This window comes from Trichosurus vulpecula, chromosome 5 (genome assembly GCF_011100635.1).
Source record: "Trichosurus vulpecula isolate mTriVul1 chromosome 5, mTriVul1.pri, whole genome shotgun sequence".
Lineage (NCBI taxonomy): Eukaryota > Metazoa > Chordata > Mammalia > Diprotodontia > Phalangeridae > Trichosurus > Trichosurus vulpecula.
The window spans coordinates 151,136,899-151,153,094 of NC_050577.1; the positions used below are offsets into that span (position 1 = coordinate 151,136,899).

The 16,196-nt window shown below is 37.4% G+C and overlaps 2 protein-coding genes across 2 annotated transcripts in view; one reads left to right on the plus strand and one right to left on the minus strand.

Annotated features, from left to right (window-relative positions):
- LRRC17 (leucine rich repeat containing 17) overlaps positions 1 to 16,196 on the minus strand; it is a 67,834-nt gene that overhangs the window by 46,803 nt on the left and 4,835 nt on the right. The gene's annotated exons all lie outside the window — the stretch shown is intronic.
- Positions 6,189 to 16,196, plus strand: part of FBXL13 (F-box and leucine rich repeat protein 13) — a 156,545-nt gene continuing 146,537 nt past the window's right edge. Inside the window, exons 1-2 of the mRNA XM_036760646.1 lie at positions 6,189 to 6,263; positions 11,471 to 11,571. Coding sequence (XP_036616541.1) covers positions 6,189 to 6,263; positions 11,471 to 11,571 — 176 coding nt within the window. The remainder of the gene's footprint in view (positions 6,264 to 11,470; positions 11,572 to 16,196) is intronic.

Consider the following 16,196-nt stretch of genomic DNA (forward strand, 5'->3'; position numbering starts at 1 on the left):
ACAAAGTACTCTCTGCTCTACAAGCAGTCATACCATTACAAAAAGCTCAAGGGTCAAGTAGTTGGCTGGGAACATGGCCAGGCAGCGAAAACACACTCAGATTCAGACTCAGACTTTGGAATCTTTCTTTGGTAACAAAGAAAAGCAAAACATACAGCCAGAAGAAGTCAACAAAGTCAAAGAGCCTACATCAAAAGCCTCCAAGAAAAACATGAACTGGTCTCAGGCCATGGAAGAGCTCAAAAAGGATTTGGAAAAGCCAGTTAAAGAAGTAGAGGAAAAATTGGGAAGAGAAATGAGAATGATGCAAGAAAACTATGAAAAACAAGTCAATGACTGGGTAAAGGAGACCCAAAAAAATACTGAAGAAAATAATACCTTAAAAAATAGACTAACTCCAACAGCAAAAGAGCTCCAAAAAGCCAATGAGGAGAAGAAGGCCTTGAAAGGCAGAATTAGCCAAATGGAAAAGGAGGTCCAAAAGACCACTGAAGAAAATACTACTTTAAAAATTAGATTGGAGCAAGTGGAAGCTAGTGACTTTATGAGAAATCAAGATATTATAAAACAGAACCAAAGGAATGAAAAAATGGAAGACAATGTGAAATATCTCATTGGAAAAACCACTGACCTGGAAAATAGATCCAGGAGAGATAATTTAAAAATTATTGGACTACCTGAAAGCCATGATCAAAAAAAGAGCCTAGATATCATCTTTCAAGAAATTATCAAGGAGAACTGCCCTGATATTCTAGAGCCAGAGGGTAAAATATAAATTGAAAGAATCTACCGATCACCTCCTCAAAAAAATCCCCAAAAGAAAACTCCTAGGAACATTGTTGCCAAATTCCAGAGCTCCCAAGTCAAGGAGAAAATACTGCAAGCAGCCAGAAAGAAACAATTTGAATATTGTGGAAACACAATCAGGATAGCACAAGATCTAGCAGCTTCTACATTAAGGAATTGAAGGGCTTGGAGTATGATATTCTGGAGGTCAATGGAGCTAGGATTAAAACCAAGAATCACCTACCCAGCAAAACTGAGTATTGTGCACCAAGGCGAAATATGGATTTTCAATAAAATAGAGGACTTTCAAGTTTTCTCAGTGAACAGACCGGAGCTGAATAGAAAATTTGACTTTCAAACACAAGAATCAAGAGAAGCATGAAAAGGTAAACAAGAAAGAGAAATCATAAAGTACTTACTAAAGTTGAACTGTTTTGTTTACATTCTTACATGGAAAGATGATGTGTATAACTCATGAGACCTCAGTATTAGGGGAGCTGAAGGGAGTATACATACATACATACATATGTGTGTATATATATGTATATGTGTGTGTGTATATATATATACACATATATATATATATATATATATATATATACACATACACGTATAGACAGAGGGCACAAGGTGAGTTGAATATGAGGGGATGATATCTAAAAAGTAAAATCAAATTAAAGGATGAGAGGAATTTATTGAGAGTGGGAGAAAGGAGAGATAGAATGGGGTAAATTATCTCGCATAAAAGTGGCAAGAAAAAGCAGTTCTGTAGGAAGGGAAGAGGGGGCAGGTGAGGGGGAATGAATGAATCTTGCTCTCATTGGATTTGACATGAGGAGGGAATACCATACACACTAAATTGGGTATCCTACCCCACAGGAAGGAAGGAGGAAGGAGATAAAAAAGGGGGAACGATAGAAGGGAGGGCCGATGGGGGAGGAGGTAATCAAAAGCAAACACTTTCTAAAAGGGACAGGGCCAAGGGAGAAAATTGGATATAGGGGGATAGGATAGGAAGGAGCAAAATATAGTTAGTCTTTCCCAACATGAGTATTGTGGAAGGGTTTTGCATAATGATACACATGTGGCCTATGTTGAATTGCTTGCCCTCTTAGGGAGGGTGGGTGGGGAGGGAAGAGGGGAGAAAATTTGGAACTCAAAGTTTTAAAAGCAGATGTTCAAAAAAAGTTTTTGCGTGCAACTAGGAAATAAGATATACAGGCAATGGGGCATAGAAATCTATCTTGCCCTACAAGAAAGTAAGGGAAAAGGAGATGGCGGGGGAGTGGGTTGACAGAAGGGAAGGCTGACTGGGGAATGGGGCAATCAGAACATATGCCATCTTGGAGTGGGGGGGAGAGTAGAAATCGGGAGAAAATATGTAATTCAAACTCTCATGAAAATCAATGCTGAAAACTAAAAATACTAAATAAATACTCCTTTACTCTCAAAAAAAAAGAAATGACAAGCAGGATGATTTCAGAAAACCTGGAAAGACATACATAAACTGATGCAAAGTGCAGTGAGCCGAACCAGGAGAATGTTGTACACAGTAACAGAAACATTGTACAATGAAGAATTGTGAAGGACTAGCGATTCTCAATAATAGTGTTCTAAGACAATCCCAAAAACTTCTGATGAAAGGTGCTATCCACCTCTAGAGAAAAACTGATATTGTCTGAATACAGCCTGGAGCATGCTAAAAAAAAAGGTAGCCAAGAGGGAGCCACAGCAGTTCATTGATTGGCCATGCCACATTTGCAAGTGAACTTGGAGCAAATACCTTGTAGCAAACACTTTAAGTTGGAGTCAACTCTCCCCAGGGATCAAGTTGTGGTATAGGTAGGAGTATGCTCCCAGGTGTTAGGGAAAGTGTATGTTAATTGGTTAAATGATATTGAGGTGCTAATTGACATTGGGTTGACATTAGGGACAACACCCTGGAATTGGGGTTCAAGTTGATAGCATTAGAGAAGAATCACACTACATTTGCAGGATCTTGAAAGGGAGATGCTCTTGGGATCTGACTTGTTAGCGTAAATAGGGTTTGGGACAAGAATCTTCCGAGTTTACTTGGGCTGTGATTAGATGAGAAGTGATTGAGTCTATTATGTTTGTTTCTTTGAAAACCATAAATTAGCTATAATAATTAGTGGCAATACCTTTTAAAACTCAGCAAACAGAAAAAGTATTGCCAGTGGAAAATATACACCCAGTAAGTCAATTATCTAAATAGGTATCTCAATTAACTACTCCTCCTTTGCTGGTTCATCGTCTAGATCTTGTCTCCAAATTATGTGTCCCTAAGGCTCTCTCTTGTGCCCTTTACTCCTCTCTCTCTCTTCACTGACTGTCTTGGTGACCTTATCAGCTCCAGTGGGTTTAATTTATCATCTCTATGCTAATGACACCCAGATCTGTGTATTTGGTCTCTCCCCAGAGCTTACTAGACATTTCAAACTGGATATCCTGAAGGCATCTCAAACTTAACATTTCTAAAAGAGAACTCATTATATTTTCCCAAGCCCAGTCCTCTTCCAAACTTCTCTACTTCAAAACCACTTCCATTCTTCCAGTTTCCCAGGTTTGTGACATTGGCTTTATTCTTGACTGCTCATTCTTTCTCCCCCAATACAGTATCTCTTGCTTTTGACTCTTCCTCTCTACTCACCCAGCTACAACATTAGTTTGGGCCTTTATCACTTCTCACCAGTATTATTGTAACAGCTTCCTGAAATGACAGTTTAGATTTGAAGATCTTTCCCACCCATTAATAGGCCATGTGACCTGCTTATGTCACAGGAAGCCTAAGTCACATGTGGTGGTAGAAGCTTGCTGAGAGGAAAAGGAAAGTGTGTCACAGGAAATGCAGAGAGAGCAGTTGCTGAGGGAAAAAGTAGACTTGTGCTGTGCTGTGAATGATCGTTGGTGGCAAGGCCCCAGCCAGGGGGTGGAAGTTATGGGATGTCGAGGCTCCATGCTGTGATACTGTGTTTTAAGTTCCTTGCTGTTATGATAAAGTGGGCTTACTGGTTTTGGGAATTGGTTGCTGCTATGATGGATTGGACTTAGTGATTATGGGATCTGGTTCTCTGGTGTCTGAATAAATGGTTTACTTCTTCTACCTTCTATATGGAGAATCTCTTATATTTTGCGATACAGAACCACATAGGCATTTTAACAGTTATCATCTATATTGTGATTATTGCCTCGCTAATATACCTCCTCATTGGTCTTCCTACCTCAAGTACCTCCTCATTTCAGTCCATCCTTGTCATTGTGGCCAAAGTGATTTTCTTAAGTGCAGATCTATCACTTTCATTGCCCTGCTCTGCCAACTCCAGTATCTCCTATTGCCTGTGGAATTAAATATGAACTCCTCTTTTTAGCTTTTGAAATTCTTCACAACCTTGCTCCAACTTATCTTTTCAAAGTAATTTGGACATTAATCTTCCCATATGCTGCAATGCAGACAAACTGGCCATCTCTCTATTCCTGCTACATGCATTCAGTCTCTGAGCTAGCTGCTGTTGTACTGGGTGTTCTCCATGCTTGCAACATACTCCCTCTTTACGTGCATCACATGAAATTCCTCTTTTCAAGGTTGAACTCAAGTACCACCTTCTACATGAAGCCTTTCTGACATCTCCGGTGGCTAGATCCTTCCCTCTCAAACTACCTTGTATTTAACTATAAATAATATAGCTATATACTAATATAATTATAAACAAATCCAAATAGTATTTATTTGCATTGTCTTTTAAATTTATTCTGTATGAATTATATATATAATATACATATTCTGTATAAAATTTTGTATTTTCTTGCTGTATCTTTTATTACAATGTAAGCTTCTTGCAAATAGGGATTATTTCATTCCTTCTATTTGTATCGCTAGCACATAACATAGAAACTGGCACAATACTAGGCACTAATAAGTATTTATTGATAAAAAGAGAATCTTTGAAACCTAATTTTATAATTGAAAGGATAGTCTTACTACTTTCAGGCAGTTGTTCAGACCTATAAAAATATTTTTCACCGAAATCCAGTTAACATGTATTGCTTTTGGAATCTATATTTTCCTTAAGTTGTGCTACTGATGACTTCCAAGATCAACATTTCTTTCAAAGGTCTCTTTCTATTTTTTGGTTCTTAACATACTTCTGATTTGCGTCATTAATTTATAAGGTGGTCCACTTTTTACAGTGGAAGAAATGTAACTTAGGATAGAATTATAATTAAGTAAATATATGAAAGACATGTCATTTTATTAATGAAAGGAACTCCTGGTGTGGGAACTCCTTCCATCAACAAATGGAAACATAGCTGGGACCAAGTAGATAAGCGTTAGGAAGATGCCTGAGGCAATATGGTTTAAGGACTTGCCCTGAGTCCATGGATCTAGTTTCAGAGATAGGGTTTGAATCTATCTAATTTGAACTCTATCTGCTATGCTATGCCTTTTTGTGTTTCTATGTGCTTATATTTAATAACAATTTTTCTTATTAATTGAGGCTTCTATTGGCATGAGAAGAGGACCTGCTACCTATGAATTTGAGTAGCAGAAGTATATTCTTACCGTGCTAGTAGTCTACCTTATCTTGTTGCTCCACCTAGCATGCCTGCTCACCCCTCATCAAAATCATGCTCATCCTATAAGGCTTAGCTTAAGCTTCAACTCTTCCACGATATTTTCCTTGACTACCTGACATGGAAGTGATTTCACTTTCCCCTGGACATCTGTGCCACATCATTACTATCTATTGTACTCATATGGCATTTATATATGATGTAATATATTAGAATGTTTTTTTGAAAATATTCATATTTTACCTTTCTGGGTAGATATAAGTTTCTATTCAACAGGAACCATGTCTTATCTTCTTTGAATTATCTTCCCTGTCCCCTCCCCATTACTGTCATCTTGCCTTGCCCATGGTAGGCATGTTAAATATTTCTTGAATAATAAATCTCTGAAGATTTTGCCTCTAGCATTTTTAATGATGATTTTTAATTTGCCCTTGAACAACTTATATAAACTGTTAGTTCTTGGTGAATGGAGGATTTTGTGCCAGTTTCTAAGGTGTGCTGTGGAAATACAAGATTTGGTTTTTGTGAAGTGTTTTGAAGGTTCAGGAGGCTGTTGTTCTGAAATAAGTAGTTTCTTTCTTTCCACTTCCCCTTTTTATCTTCATGAAATTATAAGCTTGTCTACATATTGTAATTTTAGGCCAAGTGGAACCACTTCCTTGGAAAAGCAGACATATACTTAGAATGAATTCCTTGCCAAAATTTCTTTTCTTGTTTTCTAATGAATGGTGCTACATTTCATGTAATCTTACTGTTATTCATACTCTTGAAAAAAAATTTTAAATGTGTGCAATAAATCTTCTAACAACATGTTATTTATGTTTGATTTAGATCAGTGTAAAAATTTGCAAGAACTAAATGTCTCTAAATGCGAAGGATTAAATGTGAGTATCGTCTTTTCTTCCCCCCCATACAAGCATTTGGCACACACGCGCGTGTATGCGTGTATACACACACATGCACATAATACACACATATACATATGTAATATTTACATTTGTGGTATATGTATGTGTATACACACATATATATGTATGTGTATATGTGTATATGGAGAGAGAGAGGGAATGAATGAATATTAGCATTTACAATTTGGAGTACCAATATATATTTAGGAATGCTACCAAAAGAAAGTTATACTCCGTGTGTTTATTTTAAAGGTTGAGGTTAATTCTATGAGAGAGAGGCAAGCTGTTTAAAATTGGCAAGAAATTTCTATCCCTATATTTACTGTAAATAATAACCTTGAAGGAATGTGCCTATTGCTATCAACACTGGCATAATATATATCTGTATATTCACACATTCGTATACACATATACATACACACATGTAAACACACACATATATTGCAATGGGGCATATCCAAATTCCATTTCCATGAAATTTATGACCGTTTCCATGACCAAATTGGTTGTCAGTGATCTGCATAAGTCACAAAACTCTCATCTATGATATTCAGTCTTACACTTCCAGTCTTACACTTCCAGGCCTTAACAGATGATATTTATGATTTGATGTGGCTAAAGAAGCTTTTCATTTCATGGCTAGCTCTCTGGCAATGAGCCTGTCTTGGCTAGGCTAAGCTTTGGATGAGAGGAATATAGTCCATCACCAGCCTTATCTCCCAGATCTTTTCAGCTTAACCAAGCCTGTTATACGTGAACCCCTCGGGCATAGACTTTGAAAAATCAAAGACACCTTCCTGCCATGGTGAAGCTTCCTAATACGACTTCATTGTACAGCGCCAGTCATTAAAATAAGTTCAGTGAGTAGATTGGTCCAATGCTGGTTCACTTGCCCCTTGATAAATATCTGGAAAGTGATGATGAAGACAATTTTTTTATTAACTGGGTCCTTAATTAAATATCTGTCTATTTAAAAAAAGAGTATTATTATGTGAACTGAGAGATGGTATATTTTAGTTTGAATTCTGAAAAAAGCAAGTACTTTAAGGATTTATTTTCTCAGTTTATCTGTAGAACAGATAATCAAACCTGCTTCTTATCTTTTTATAGGATTATATGTATATTTATGTATACATACATATATGTATTTATGTATATTTAGAGAGAGGCATATATACATATGTAGGTATGTCTGCCTATTTTACACACTCTCGCACACCCACCCATACACACACACACACAAACACACACACATATCCATACGTATGATATAATCACAGATTCCCTGCTTCACCTACTACCTTAGCTTGTACTTCCTAATCTAGAAAATAAATTCAATTTTTTCTCAATATGATTTCCTTCCAGATGTTTGCCAGTTGTCAGTAGCAGTAGTGTCACACCTCTCAATAGTTGGTAAGAGATGATGACAAAGCATTAAGATTTTAATGAACCATTTCTGCCGAAAGTAAATGAAACGGTGCATAATCATCCATGTGGCACAGATTGTCTGAGAGTCTGCTATGTACATGGCACTATTCTAAGTGTTGTGGTAACACAAAAAGTAAATTGATTCAATTCAACAAATATTTACTAAGTAGACACGATATACAAGTATCACAGATAATGTTCAGTCCTTGCCTTTCGGGGAGCAGTGCTGACTGGTCAGACCTCTTCAACTACTTCTGTCATTTCTTCAGAGGTTTCCCACCAAGAGAGACTGCTACTCTTGAATTATATTCTTGGCTACTAGCTGAGCAGTTATGGTGGTCTCTAGTTTTCACAGCATCTGGCAGCAATTTCCTCATATAATCCACCCCATCCTCCTCAATTTTGATGGTAAAAATGTTATTTTTAAATGAGGAAAAAATACAAATGAAATATAAATACAATGTGTATACATATAATATTCAAGTGCTTTTAATTGTTCAGAGCCTCCCCCCACTTTCTTTCCTACTGCCTACTAAGTTATTATTATTGTGGATTTAAATTAGCTGCTTTATGTGTGCTCATCAACATAGAGGAAGCATCTATGGATAGACATTCAAGATTTGGAGTTGGAAGTCCTTAGAGGTCACCTAATCCAACCCTTCATTTCACAGGTGAGGTAATGGGGTCCAGAGAAGTTAAGCGATATGCTCAGGGTTATATAAGAAGTATGAGCCAAGTCAGGATTTGAAAATGGACATCTGACTCCAAACCTAGCACTCTTTCCATTATGCTCTGTTGTTAAGTCACAGATACTTATTTTGAAGTGATTAGGTTACTTCTTTACGTTGATACAGTCACCTGAAAGCTACTCCATAATATTGAGACAACAATAACCATGTGAAAAGCTACATCAGAAAGAGAAGTTTCATTCTTTTCACTTGTTACTTCTTTACAAAATAGAAATGTGCTTCCCCCATCAGAAAGACAGAAAATTTTCCCTCCCTCATTCTCCAGATGTTTTTCCCTAGCTATAGTCACTTCTGCCAAATCTCCTTCATTGATTCATTGATTCATTCATTTAGCAAGTATTTATTGAACCTACTGTGTTCTAGGCACTGTAGGAAATAGCTAGACTTATAAGACTTAGTTTCTTTTGTAATTTGTGTGTTACGTCTTAAGTAAATTTAAATATTCTTTGAATTTGCCAGTCTAGTGAGAAAGTCAAACCTCAGTGACATCTGCATCAAATTTAGAGACATCAAAGTATTTACCAACTATAATTTCTAATAATATGTGGTACTGTTAATTTCATCCAGATTTTACTATTGTTCTCAGTGAAAAAGGCAAGCTTACATTTAAAATACTATATTCATTCAACATGCTTCAATTTCTCACAGAAACTTGTCTAGTGTTTTATGTTTAAAAAAATCGAAAGAGCTTCATAGACAAATTTGCAAACTGTTATAGGCCCTCAGATATTTATTAATATTGTATTTATATGCTTAGTCACTTTGAAAAGGATTCCTAGGTCACTTGAGAAACAGAGGGTATAGCTGATCTGAACTTGTTTGACATCTGTCTGTTCTAGACAGAGAACATCAGGCATCTGACTGCTTTCTAGTTTGACTTACCTCAAAGGGCTGCCATTCTGTGGAAGGTCAAAAATTCCTATCTCCTGCTTCTCTTTGCTGAGAGGCCACACTTTCTTCTTCTCTCTATCTGTACCCAAAGAGGTATGTAAGCTAGTATTCCTGTCTTCCTTTTATTCCCTATTAGTCTGCCTTTCTCTAGTACCTTTCATTGAGTGCCAGTGCAATATAGTGCTTCTAGTTGGCACAGCATTTTAAGAAACATGCTTAATTTTCTACTCACTGCTCTCATATCATTAGTGTTCTAGCCTTCCCCTTCCCCCCACAAAAATAATCCCACATTCTTGTTAGCTGATTCCACCTGTAACAAAAGATGGGTAGCAATATCCAGATCCTTGACAGAGAGGGAGTCTTTCAGTCCAGCAGAAGAAAGGACAGAATTTCTTACAATAGAAATGATTACATCTCCAATACACTAGCAGTATTGTATCACTTATTGAAAGCCTGGAAGATACATTTCAGGTAGCATCCTTGCCCTCAGAGCTTCCCTATAGCTAGGGACTCAGGGGACTTTAGTTCAGTCACTCTGTGGACAAATCTGTGCGGACACACGGGGCACACTATTTCATCGCCTTGGCACTTGGATCAGCCCTATCGCAGTAGAGTAGGCTCTTGTTGACCAGCCTTAGCCGTATGCTGTTTTATGACGCCAGGAAATACCTGGGACAGGATGTTTATCACTAGAAATGATATTGAAAATGAACATTCCCAGCTTCTAGTAGGTGTAGAACTGGCCTCGGCCTCCTCTGCTTTGTTGGGCGTGACCACCTGGGCAGCAGGACTCTGCTTGCCGCTTATTCCCTCTCTTAAATATCTAGTCACTTACACTTTTAAAACACTCAGGTTAAATCCCTGTTCTGATCTTTTCTTTCCAGGTATAGAACTTAAAATTCTGCCTGAGTTTTGTAATATGCCACAAACTTAAAATAACTAGCCATTAACGAAGCCTGGCTGTTGATCACAGTTGTTGCACTGGGCCTGGAGTAAGGAAAAATGGAGTTCAAATCTGGCTCCATACACTTAATTACTGTGTGACCCTAGGCAAATCCCATAACCTCTGTTTGCCTCAGTTTCCCTAACTGTAAAATGGGGGTAGTAATAATAATAATACCTACCTCCCAGGGTTGTTGTGAGGATCAAATGAGATACAGTTGTAAAGTGCTTAGTACAATGCCCAGCACATTGCTTAATAAATGTTTATTTCCTCCTTCCCATTTGTTGATAGTAATCCTATTTTTTTTGGAATTTTCTGTTTCAAATGTGGGCAGTTTTTATATCTTTACAATTAAGGCAATTTGACATGTGACACCTAAGTACTTACCTTCTCATCCTAGAGCTAGTTTTTGAGTAAATGTGAAATTGGTATTGCGGAGGAATGAAATGGATCATTTCCAAATAATAGACTGAATAAACATAGCTGCAAGAAAAAGTGAGGTTTTCCAATCAAAACCAATTAGTGCCACGATGAATTAGCCCACATGGGCTGAAACTGAGTTGTGCTATGTAAGTTGGAAGTGGCATTGTGTAGTGGGGAAAGACCTGAAGTTATAGTCAAAGGAAGACCTAAGAATGAATCGGTGACCTTGGACAAATCACTTTGCTTTCCTGAGGCTCCATTTTTTTGATGGTAAAATGGGAATTGTTGTCCTTTTGATTTTTAGGAGTGTCCAACTTTTTGTGACCCCATTTGGGGTTTTCTTGGAAGAGATCATGGAGCATTTCCTTTTCCAGCTCATTTTATGGATGAGGGAACTGAGGCAAACAGGGTTAAGTGACTTCCCTAGGGTCATGTAGCTAGTAAGTGTGTGAGGCCACATTTGAACTCAGGAAGATGAATATTCCTGACTTCAGGTTTGGCGCTCTGCCACAATGGGGATGATAATATCTATAGTAACTACCTCAGAGGAGTTGTAAGGATTGAATAAGTTAATGCATTCAATGTGCTTTATTAAGTTTAATGTGATTATGTAATATCTTCTTTTTTTTGTGTGCTAAGACTATAAATATGTGTTTCATTAGGAGCTGAGTAGAAGAAATAGGGAGAAAATGGTAAGGCTGCAAATCACATTGGATTTTGATAAGGATTTTTTGTTTGTTTCTCTTCAGGATGAAGTAATGAGATACGTGTCAGAAGGCTGCCCAGCTCTTACCCATCTGAATATAGCTCACACAGATATTAGTAATAGAACACTGAGACTATTGTCAAGGTAATTGTTCCCCTGCCTTAATTAGGTGACATTAAGTTCACTGGTGCATCTACTTTCATTTAGAAATGTGACATTTATCCTGAATGTTTTGAGAGAAACTAAAGCTTTATGAGGCAGTCACTGCCTTTTACTCATTTGCCTGTTGCATGTTCGTCAGTCTGTGCTTCCTTCCTTTCACAAAGTCTCAGTTCTCCCTACCTTTGTCCACTCATCAGTGACCAGTGATTGACCATTCCATGCATAATATGGATATGCTTTATGCCTGCTTTTATCCCATAGGCTTGATAGAGAGAAACCACTGGCAGTTGGCAAAGTTACCAACTTAGGTTCTAATTCATAGGGATTCATAGTGTTCAGTTCATCATTTGAAGAACAGGGTTAGAAGAAGTAATGGGAACTGTGGGAAGCATTCCAGTTAGCAATTAAAAGAGCTCCTTGAGTGTGCGATTGAATAATATAAGAATGAGCTTCTAAGAGGAGTGACATAATCTATTTTTCTGGAAAGCTTGAAGTAGAGGGTAGGAAACCATTTTTATATAAGTTTAGGTACTACTTTCTGTATATTCCCAAGTCCAAAAATATCTATTGGCAAAAATTCTTAAGTACAATCTCAATTGAATGTAGAATGATGGATTAGGTGATATTTTAAGTTTCTATTAGTTAGTCAACAAGCATTCATTAAGTGTCTACTGTGTGCCAGGCACTGTGTGAACCCCTAGCATTGCTCTAAATACTCCAGGTAGAAGAGTCGGAGAGGAGAAAAGACAGCTCTACCTCTGAGACAGGAGAAAAGAAAGATATTATGATGATGATGTGATTTAAAGATATGTTGGTGTATAACCTATATCAGATTGCCTATCATCACAGAGTGGGAAGAGGGGAGGAAGAGAGGGATAGAATTTGGAACTCAAAACTTAAAAAAACATGACAAATGTTAAAAATTGTTTTTACATATAATGGGGTAAAATTAAATATTTTTAAAAGATATGTTGAGGTGTGAAGAAAAGAAATTGAAACATTTCATATCAGGGGTTCTTAATCTCCTCAGTAAATGAGGAGATGGGAATATCTCCTGACAATTAGAGGAGGGTGTTTGGGAACTTAAAGAAAGCAGAAAGGATTTAGAACAGCTATTCTGGGAAAATTGATCTATACTTGCAATATTTTTCCATTTGTATGGTAAGGGGTAAGACTTATAGTTTCTTAAGCCAGTAAAAACAAAAATTAATTCTCTGAAAATTCATCCCCTAGCTATAATTTTTATATACAAGACACTAAGGATTTATATAGGCTCTTCTGAACAGTAGACAGTAGTCAATTATCTTTATGATGAAAAGACTTGCCAAAAAACTTAATTTGAGGATGAATTATTATATTCCCAACATAATTTTTTATTGTTACCAGAAAAATATAGCCCCCTCATTGCATAATATGTCACACATTGGTAATATATAAATTTATAGTTAATTACAACCAAAAACTAACGTTCTTCAATTTTTAGGTAAAATTCTATAGACATGACTTCTGTGGATTTCTGAAGACATGAAAAATGTCCAAAAGGGCTTTGCGTGTGATTTAAATATGATATTTTAAAATTTTACAGAAAAAACGTGGACAGTGAGATATAGATAGGCAGAATGCTGGGTATCTTGTAGGAAAACAATTTCTTTTCATTCTTTATATTTTAAGAAATGCTTTTTTCTCCTACTTGTGATTTGTGTCCTAATTTAAAAAAAAAATGCAGTATATGAACCTTATATGAGAGTCAGTGTGGCATAATGGATAGAGGAAAGTCACCCTAGGAGTCAGGAGGACCAGGGTTCAAGTCCCATCTCTGCCACAAACTGGATGTGTGACCTGGGTAAGTTACTTTACTTCTCAGGACCCCAGACACCTCTCTTAAGACTGAGAGCGTAGAGGAGGTGAGGCCCTGCATTGGAAGAGGGAGATTTCTCATCTGGAAGTTAGTTCCCTATATCATGGATCTGGTCCAAAAAAGGGGGGAAAGAAGTGAAGGAAACATAAAATACAAATACATATCCATTTCCTAATTCTTCAGGAGTAGAGTAATACCCTATCCAATCTCCTCTCTTCTGTTTTGTCTTTTTTGGACCAATTACCATTTGTCAATACCTCTTCTGGAGAGCGATTGAGAAGGGGAAGGAAACATTAATCAATTTCAATGTTGATTCTTGAGTTTCATCTCAATCCTTACCTCAGGGTGAATTACGTAGATAATTTTCCTGGACTATGTAAAACAATAATAGGGCTTGATGTAAACAGAAGTCCATCCTTCAGCATTGAGTGGCGATTGCAGCTTTTTTCTCTTGCTTTTTAACTCTCCTTCCCTCCTCTTGCAGGTACTTAATAAATACTGTTGAATTGAATTGGTGATCTTATCTTGTCCCAGACCTCCCGCCATTTCTCCTCTGTAGACGCTTCCGTTTATATGTTCACGTCTTTATTCCGAGCTCAAGTCACACACGTTTCCAGCTACCCACTGGGCATTTCTACTTACACTTCAAACTCATAATGTCTAAAGCTGAATTCATACAAGATAGGCAAAGACTCTGCCGCTTCTCCTGATCCTCCTTTCACTTTGAATGGTGCCCCTGCTTACCTGAGACTCCAAGCTTAGTAATTGTCCTTTATTCCCCCTTTTGCCTTGACCCCTACCATTCAATTCATTTTTGTGATCTGTTGATTCTACCTCTGCCACATCTTTCCTGTTTATCACCTTCTCTTCTTCTCCCTTGCCATCAACCTAGTTCATGCCCTTAGTACCTGTCATTTAGATTACAGTAATAACGTTCTAATTCATCCATTAACTTCCATTGTGCTCTGTGTACATTCCTGCCATATTCATTTTCCTAAAACATAGAATCGTGGCATACTTGTGTTCAGAGGCCTTCAATGGCTCTTTAGTTGGCATGCAAGCCCTTCTGCAATCTGGCCATAACTCACTCTTCCATCTCCTCTCTGCTCTAATCCAACTAGATCACTCACTATTCCCCAAACATACCTCAAATTTTCCTAGTTAGGTGTCTTTGCTAATGGTACGTCCTATGTCCTACCCTACCCCGCCCCCACTCCAAACCTCAAAATTCTTGAAATCCTGCAGATTGTTTAAGACTTGTACTTTTTCCATAATGGTTTCCCTTATTACTCCCTAGCCTGAAGTGAGTCCTCCCATCTCCGAATTCCTAGGGCACTTTGTCTGTGCCTCTTTGGTGGCACTTGCTACGTCCTCCTTTGCATTGGACCTTCTCTTCGGGTTTTCACTCCCCTCCTACACTGTCGCTTCTTAGCACCAGCAGCCACAGTTTTTCATCTTTGTATTCCTCAGCACGAAGCACACCAAGTACAGGGTCATGTATAGGATCTGTATTAGTATCCTCAGTGCCCTGCCTATAGTAAGAACACAATAAATGTTTATTGAATGTAGGTATTATGTAAAGTTAAAAAATTCTTACTTGGAAAGATGTGACTAATATACAAAGGAAAATACAAAATCCTCTCCCTTTAGGTAAAGCATGACCTCTTATGAGTAGGATCCTGAGGATATTGAGATAGTTGTACTAATGAGACAACATTATCACCTAATGCCATGCCATAAAATTCAACATACAATTGAAAGTTAATATAGCATAGTGACTAGAGATGGCCAGACCTGTATTCAAATTCTGCCTCTGGCACACAGTGGATGTGTGACCCTGGGCAGGTCACTTAATCTGTCATTTCCCCAGACAATTAAGACAGTAAGTTGCAGGGAAGATGGGGGAACCTTCTTCTATGGAGGTACAGGTCTAATTTGAAAAAAAAATCCTCTGTTACAGCTTTCTATAAATATAAACTTGAAAATTCAAATGTATGAAAAGCTAAACTAACAAAAGAGATTGAAGAATACTTATTTATATTAGAGAAAAATATTTTTATAAGAAGATTCTCCATGTAGTTCCTTTTAATAATCAGTTCCCCTGATAAATTTAATATAAAATTGGATTTGGAGACAATTTTTCAGGAACTATTCATAAAGCCAAAGAGAAAAGGTAATTTAACTAGGGACCCATGAACTTCCTTTTACAACATTTCAATAACTCTATTTTAATATGATTGATTTCCTTTGTAATCCTTACATGTATTTTTATTTTATGCGTTTTGAAACATTGTTCTGAGAAGGGATCCATAGGCTACACCAGACCGCCAGAGGGGACCATAAGCACACACACACACACACACACACACACACATACACACACACACACACGCACGCACACATGCACACACACAGAGGTTAAGAACCCATGCCAGTTAACAGAGTTTTTTTTTACTTCCTAATTGTTCTTGTTAAGAGAATACTGAGGAGATGATAAAGATGATGTCTCAGGAAAAAGAAAGTGACATTGTCCTGCTCACATGACAAAAAGGCATACTGTTCTTTTTCCTTTCTTTCCTTTACCCCTGTTTTTCCTATTATTCTCCAAACTAATTAATTGCCAAAATGAGGAGAATAAAGCTGCCTTCTCTCTGGGCTTCACGTAGGAATGACAACTAAAAGACTACATTATCTAACATTTTGCTTCATTTCCCAAACACTTGAAGGACTTGCTCAGGCTTTCTGAAAT